Source organism: Atta cephalotes (assembly GCF_000143395.1).
Source record: "Atta cephalotes unplaced genomic scaffold scaffold00051, whole genome shotgun sequence".
Taxonomy (NCBI): domain Eukaryota; kingdom Metazoa; phylum Arthropoda; class Insecta; order Hymenoptera; family Formicidae; genus Atta; species Atta cephalotes.
Window position 1 is genome coordinate 1,900,281 of NW_012130115.1, and position 8,805 is coordinate 1,909,085.

The window sequence follows — 8,805 nt, forward strand, 5'->3', positions numbered from 1 at the left end:
TATATATATATATATATATACACATGTGTAGTAAAAGACTGATATACATACATGTCAATTTAATCTTTGATAATTTGAGATAATGCTTATGAAGCTTTGTATAATCCATTATTAAAGATGTCCATTCTGACTTTTCTATTTTACATGGATCTTTTTCAATTTTACGTGCAACATTTTTCTCAGATAAAGAAACTAGAGTAGTAAGACCAATTCGTTTGTGACCACCTTTCATAGTTTGTGCAAATTCTTCCATGCTTCCAGTCTTTGTAGATTTTCGTCTTGGAAAGCCAGAATACTAGAATTACAGTTTTTTATTTCTTTTTCTTATAAAAATTATAGAGCAATACGTGAATAAATTTTATCAATGCTACGAACCATGATGACAGAACATTTTGGCACAAAACTGCATGATATGTGCCGACAATTTCTTAATTGACGAATAATAAATAACATGATTAATTTTATTTAATTGTTCATTTCTATCGACCTAAATGTAAAATAATATCTATAAGTACAAAATAACCTAATCAAAACTGTTATGAGCAGGAAAACATTCGTTTTCGCAATTTTCAGATAATATAATTTCGTACTCACAGACATTTTCATGCGCTAACATGATTCTTATCGTTAGTACATGTTTATTATTACATAATCAATAAAAATGTATCAATAAAAACTTTCAATACGTTTCAATATTACTGAAAGTAAAGGATGAAGAGACAAACTATGTTATATTAAGCTGACTTCATGCGCAGCACACTAATGCACTGCAGCAGCGAAAGTCATGTGATTCAAATTTTCAAGAACTGAATGCGTTCGGAAACATTAAGGTACATGTTCATGATGTCGCTTATCTCATATTCAGCGTCAAACGAGCGCCACGTGATTTATGTTGCTTAAAGAAGCATTTTCATGAGTTGCTCAAACTGGCCGTTTCAGCGACAAAAAGTTTCACGTGATGCCTTTTATCGCAAAACGATAAACACAATAGGCTTAAACACAATAGGCACAGGCAACAAGGAATAACAAGCCGTCCAATCAGAGCTCTGGTATGACTCTATGTAAGTTCGATATTATATCCCAGAGCTTTGATTGGACAGATCGTTATTCCCTGTTTCTTGTGCCTATTGTATTTAAGCCTTTAGAGCGACAATTTTATATATAAAAAAGGACAAAAAGCGTGATGGCTCTTGTACACCAGCGCGACGCACGACATCCAGATTGCTTTCATTCGAATCCATCTATGTATCATTTTATCTTTGTTGTTCATCAAATATTAAATGAAGATAAATAATACATGGATGCATCCGGATAAATTTCTAAACACAATCCAATAACCATATATATAATTTTTCCAAGTATTGCAGCAAAAATTGGGCGAAGTTGAACATTCTTCGTACGCGACAAGCGAATGAGTCAAGCTGCGCATGGCTACACAAACAGAATTAATTGAAAAAAATGTGATCTTGGTGATCACGAAACTTAATCCTTAGGATGGAAAATGAAAAGTGAAAAATTTTTCCATTAATTTCAATGTAATTAATTTCAATAGTAAAAATTTTCACTTTTCATCCTAGGAATCAAGTTTTATGATTGATATCCTTATATACTACAACCTTGATATATGATAACAAAATATCTTACAACTTCTACTGGAAAAATTATATTAGATATAGGAAAAAGTTCGTGGCGTTTTTCCCGTTAGATGGCATTAAAAAAACGTCACGAACTTTTTCCCACACTTAATATATATTAGATATTATACTTTTATTAGACTGCGTTCGAAAATTTATCCGGGCTGGATTAATGAAAATTTATTGAGCTGTGACGGGTTAAGCTGGAAAAACAATAAAAAGCACAGGCAATAGGAACAGGAAATAAGAGATTTCAACTTATCAGAAACCATGAATAATAGAATGGACAGTTTCTGATAGATTAAAATCTTTTATTCCCTGTTCCTATTTGCCTGTGCTTTTCATTGTGTTTCCAGCTTAACCCACATACAATTCAGTGATGGAATGGAGAGCAAGGAGTGGGAAAAGGAATAAAAATGATGGACACGAATACCTACCTACATTTCTAGTGCTCTAGTATCGCGTGTCGCGCATCGCGTTGATGTGCAAGAGCCAGTGAGAGTGCGATTATATGGGGAGCGCAGTACGCGATACAGTAACTAATAGTAATTAACTAGGCAACTAGGAAATCGCGTACCATGTATCGCCTCTTTCTTTCGCTAATATTACATTGAGCGCGGTTTGCGGCACGGGCTAATGACAAACTCACATTAGTATGAATTTTTTTAAATATATTAATTTATTTTTATGCACACTTAATCGATACTCTTATTTTTTTAATAATTTAGAGATTTATTTAATAATTGCGTTTAAATTAATTAATTCCATTAAAAAGTGCATAGCAATGTGTATAGTAATGTGCGCTCCATCTAATTGAAAAAAATAGGCGTTACATGGTACGCGGTTTTCTAGTTGTCTAGTTAGTTACTATTAGTACTGTACCGCGTACCGCGTATCGCGCTCCATGTAATCGCACTCTTAAATTTGATATTTGAGCGACAGAGAAACGATATATTATTCATACTTTTCGTGTATCATTTGCAATATTAATACGCTGAATTAAACAGTTATTAAATTCTGATTGCATTGAATCCTCTGGATCAGTAATAAAAATAAATAAATTAGGTTATGTGCACAGTGGGCCAAGAAATATCAGAAACTGGTCAAAAGTGGCCAACTAGGCTAACAGTCATTGGCAGCATTCAATTTAGAAAAGTTATTATTTTTATTCAAAGAAATAAATGTACATTCACCGACTAAAAAGATTGCAACAAATTTTTTTCTATGATTTTTGAAATGCTACTCACTAAGCGATTGATTTTTACTTACAGATCTATAAGTAAAAATCATTCCGAAATCCATTAAAAAAAAGTGTTGCAACCTTTTAATCGGTGAATGTACATTTATGCAAAATCGATAGGTTTTGGAATGCAGTCTACTCATCAAGCAATTGGTTCTTATTTGTAAATCCATGAATAATAGAATAATAGCTCGATGAGCAAACTGCATTCCGAAACCCATCGAAAATAAAGTATTGCAACTTTTTTGTGATCGGCTATAGTACAATCATGAATTAAAAGGTTGCAACACTTTTTTTTGATGATGGTTTCGATATACAACCTATCGAGCGATTGGTTTTTTGTTGTATTTGTTGCAACCTTTTTGTCTCTGACCATACATACTTCTGTGTTGATTAACTTTCACATATTGGCTATAGTGTCAGCAACGCACTAATATGACAAGATTCTAACCTCGGATACAATGTTTTAAGCCTTAAGTCATAAGGAATGGATGAATCATAATCAATTATTCTCTTCGCATTCGACTGTATTGGTTAATTTTTTACGGTTTAAAGCTTAATCTATTAAATTGTAAATCCGAACTTACAGAATTCGAATTCGAAAAGAATAATCGACTATGATTCGTCCATTTCTTATATATAGCTAAGGTTTAGAACTTTATTATAGATCTAGAGTAATCCAGTTAGCAATCCAGCAGAAAAACAAGCATCATGTGCCACAGGCTTTATAGGAGCTGCACACAATGAAAGGAATAGAGAACAAAGAATAAGGATATATCCACACAACTTGTATAGTCGCATAAATGTACTCTAACAGCATAAACATCGACTGTAAGTTGATTTGCTAAGTCAGGCTTTAAAATTAATTATAAGTCGATTTTGTACAGACGTCCTTCCAATATCGACTTTAGGACGTCTAGTGCGATTTACGCTCATAAAACTTAAATGTGGAATCATTTCGTCCTTGTTATTTAACTATATATACTTTATATATATATTATATATTATATAAATAAGAATGAATGCTGTTCATGAGCGTTGTGGGCATGAATCGGACCACAGCTAGAATAGTTGACTTAAAGTCAGCTCACAGTCGTCTTTAAGGAGATATTGTATGACTTAGAGATGTCTCCAAGTCGTCTAAAGTCGACTTACGGACGTCCAATTTTCAGACGTCTAGAAACTATAGTCGACTTAGAGTCGACTTAAAGTCGACTTTGTGCTGTTAGGATATATATAACGAAAATTATTCAATCACATTTTACGTGCGTCTTTATAAGAGATATGCGATTAGATAATTTTCTTTATGCATACGTTTATGCGGCTATGCAAATTTATGTGAATATACTCACAATAAGAAACTGTATATTCCACAATACATGATTTCTGATAGGTTGAAATTCTCTGTTCCCTGTTTCTTTTATTGTTCGGAGCCCCTAAGAATTTCAACCTCAGAAATTATGTATTGTGGAACACATAGTTTCTGATAAATTAAAATTCTTAGAACCAGTTTATAATAGACCGTAATCGTAATTCGGTTTCCATAGCCATAGTGGCTGTTATCGCAATTTGTTAAAGAATAGTTTATGCCAGTATTTCGCTGTTATGACCGCGTTATAGTCCTAACCTGAAAGTTATTAACAATATAAATAAATTTTAAATTAAAAAAAATATGGATTTGACTGACATGGCAGTATGTAAAACGTTTCTTTCAATTCTGGGGCTAGCATGTACTACATATGCAGACACCGTTAAATAAAAAAATCAGAAAAAAGAAAAGAAAGAGAAGAGAAAATTGTTTTACGAATTCTTTCTGAAACTAGAATAGAGATAGAATAAGAGATAGAAAAAATTTTCTGAATGAAAATTGAATAGCATTAAGAGTTTTTAGAATTATAATAAAAAATTTTTTATAAATAAATAATTTTTATTATAAATAATCTAAAAAAATTTTTTTATTAGTTACAAAATACTCTTGAAACCATTCAATTTTCATTCTAGAAATTTTTTTCTATCTCGTATAGTTTCAGAAAAATATTCACTTCAAAAGAGAAAAATCGATTTTTCTCAAAGGGGTGTTTCAAACCCTTAAAAGCATACGAACATATATAAAAAAAATGTGTCGTTTATATTTGTCTGGAAAACAACATACTAAAAACTCATCAAAATCGGAGTGTAACACTTCGGTAGATTTGTAAGTTATATACCTGCGCGCCAAATTGGTTTATTGCTTATAACTTCGCTAATTTTATAAATTTCGATTTGAAATTTGCTGTACATATTTTTAACATTTTATACTATAATATTCCGTAAAAAAAATCGATTTTTTTACCTAAAATTAGATTCCCCCTTAAACAAATTACAATTATTAACTACTTTTTCAGAATTAAAATGTTTTGCATCACAATGTTCACAATTTACATTCATTTTCTCCTATATAATGTTCTGTAATATTTTGTAATTCATTTATGATGTATTAATACCGCTATATTATAATACCTTTTTGTAAAGCTTGTGTATTTTTAATATGATCTATAACCTTATTTTTATCAATTAGATTATGTGAGAAAAATATTAATTTTGATTTATTAAATATATTAGCATTTGTTTCATCATTCAGTATTTTGATGGAATTTCATGTAATAAATTTTCGAATTCACTATTACTTATATAACACAGAAGATTGAAGCAATATTGCTGCAATGTTGCAATATTGCAGATTGCAATGTAACATTGCAGAGAAATGTATTATAGAAATGTAAATTAACAATATGCCTGCAAAATGTCAGTAATACGCTTGTAATATTCCACAAACATTACAAAACTATAATTCTTTAATTGTTACAATGAAAATAATATAAAAATATAAATTTTTATAAACTTATTTAGTTATTTAGTTTGTAAAAACTTATAACTGTAGTACAGTTTTTTAATTTAATAGTCATTTTTATGATATAATAATTAATATAATTCATTTTATATTGGGAGTACAAATTAATTCGGTCCGTTCCCCTAAAGATGGCTCCAGCTGTGAATGTGACAGGTACATATTTTTAACATTTTATACTATAATATTCCGTAAAAAAAAATCGATTTTTTTACCCAAAATTAGATTCCCCCTTAAACAAATGTGAATGTGACAGGTTCATAGTGACAGCTGATTTTGGCGATTTCAAAGAGGTTAAACATCTGCTAATAATATTCAGTTTTATCGCTTTGAGTTTCATACAAAAACCTTGATTTTTACTGTGTTTGAAATGTCGAATTTTGTGTTAACCAAGCAGCATTTGCGGGAGGTTTTGATTTTCTACTTTAATTGGAAGAAAAGTGCGGTTGAAGCTCATCGAATGCTTGTCGAAGTTTATGGTGACACTGCTCCAACTGATAAATCATGTAGGGAATGGTTTCGACATTTCAAGGATGGAGATTTCAGCGTTGAAGACAAAGCCTCGCTTTGGACAGCCAAAAAAATTCGAAGACAAAGAATTAGAGGCATTACTCGAAGAAGATCAGAATCAAGAGGAGCTTATAGAATCATTGGGGGTAACTCAGCCGTTTCTGTACGATTGAGAGCCATGAGAATGATTCAAAAACAAGGAAATTGAGTGTCTTATGAACTGAAATCGAGAGACGTTGAAAGGCGATTTTTCACTTGCGAACAGCTGATTCAAAGACAACAGAGAAAAGGTTTTTTGCATCGGATTGTGACTGGAGATGAGAAGTGGATATTCTACGACAATCTCAAGAAAAAAAAATACTACGCTAAGCCCAGTCAATCGTGCCATCGACCTCAACATCACGGCCGAACATTCATGGTTCGAAGATCATGCTCTGTATCTGGGACCAAAAGGATCTTGTTTATTATGAGTTGCTGAAACCTAGCGATTCCATTGCGGGCGATCGGTATCGGTTATAATTGATTCATTTGAACCGTGCATTGAGAAAAACAGCCGGAATGCGAACAAAGATATGATAAAATTATTCTTCTTCATGACAACACTCGGCTTCATGTCGCTAAAGTCGTAAAAAAATATTTGTAAAACGCTCAAATAGGATGTTTTACCGCACCCGCTTCTCCGAACATTGCTCCTTCCGATTACTGATTGTTCCAAAGGATGCAGCAAGTCATCGGTTCACTTCTTTCGCAGAAATCGAAAATTGGACTCCAAAGATGAGTCATTTTTTCGAGATGGAATTCGAAAATTGCCTGAGAGATGGGAAAAAGTAGTAAGCAGCGATGGACAATACTTTAATTGATCTGTTCATTCATTTTGTTTTGAAATAAATGCATTTTTGAACGGACCGAACTAATTTGTACTCCCAATATTTAAATAAAAAATTTATTGATCTATTATTTGACGGCTAAGCTTTCATTAGCTAAGTTTTATATTTATTTTAAATATGAAATCAAAAGATTATATCGAGTTTGGATACAATCAATGCATCATTATCAGATAAGCAATTAAGCTGCTGAAAATGATTTATCGAAATATTAATTATGTGATCGATGATGTATGATTATGCCTGATATGAACGCAAGAATAAACGCAGTGCCTGAACTTTATTGATAAATTTTATCATCATTTTTTAATCGATTTTAATTGATTCGAAGTGATTTCGAATTAAAAAGAATCACTGCAATTAACTTAATCCGTGATTAATTTATCAAGCGACTGTATTATTATATTAATGTGGATAATATTTGTAGTTTGTTCGGGACATATACATACATGCTTTATTCTTACGAATAAATTTATCCTTCAGAATTAATACTATATTTATGGGAATTTTATGATTTTATCATAAAAAATTGCTTTTGGAAAGCACATATCACTAGAAATGTGATTTGTAGAAAAATTAAAGTTAGTAAGATATATGTATAGAAATAGTTTTCATTTTAGAGTCTTTATAAAAAATTTATTCAAATACCTTACATTGCAATATTGCTGAAATGTTTTGTTGCAATATAATAAAAAGCAGACATCGTAACGTTGTTGGAATTTTGTAACAATGATTCAACAATGTTTCGCAATCACCATGCAATATTGTAATGTTTCAATGAAATCATTCTGCAATGTTTCTGCAATCTTGCTGTGTGAGCACTATCTAAATTTATTAATTGATTTGATGTGATGAGGTAGCAAAAGTAATATATTCAATTACATAAATATATAAAAATATTAATAATATCTCTCAATCTTAAAAACAATAATTAAAATATTAGAACAAGACTAATGAGACTTTAATGCTGATGTAAGAGCGAAGAGTTAGGAGACAGTACTCAAGTGTTATCTTCATTTATTATTTCGAACATTCGTTTCGGCTCACTTTCTTCTCAGGAGTCATCTTCAGCGAAAAATAGAATATAATACCTCGTTGAAAGTAAGTCACTCACAGATTGGCAGAAATACAGTAATCAATACGCTATATAAATTATAATATTATTTTACTATTTAGTATAATTAAAAATCAGTGATAATCGTGTGACTCATTTCAACGGAAAAACAAAGAAGTTCACAAACAATAATTCACAATTTTCATAGAGATATGAATTAACACAAATCGTTCCTCGGATTAATATCGTGTCAGTTCATCTTGACGTATTGTTTGAAATTAAATGTTACTAAGTGATAAGGGGACTTATAAACAAGCAATGACAATAAATAATAATAAGAGAATCAACTTATAACTATTTTAAAACTCACAATATTGTTTTAATGTGTTTAATAAGGAAGCATAAGAATGCAAGCATTTCATCTGTGTCTATTTTTAAATTAAATTCATTCTTCTGCATGTATACATGAAATATTTCTGGGATGCGTTCGGGGAGACACTATTCGCGCTATGAACACAAATATTACCAACGTTGTTCTTGGAACCAATAACGCGATAGCGTTAGCAAGCTCCATGAACGATCATAGCGTAGCGTTG

General features: G+C 31.2%; 1 protein-coding gene across 1 annotated transcript in view; it reads right to left on the reverse strand.

Annotated features, from left to right (window-relative positions):
* LOC105622980 (protoheme IX farnesyltransferase, mitochondrial) overlaps positions 1–453 on the reverse strand; it is a 3,966-nt gene extending 3,513 nt beyond the window's left edge. The window contains exons 1-2 of the mRNA XM_012204384.1: positions 376–453; positions 52–295 (exon numbers count right to left, since the gene is read on the reverse strand). Of these exons, the coding sequence (XP_012059774.1) occupies positions 52–295; positions 376–453 (322 nt within the window). The remainder of the gene's footprint in view (positions 1–51; positions 296–375) is intronic.
* Between the last annotated feature and the right edge of the window lie 8,352 nt (positions 454–8,805).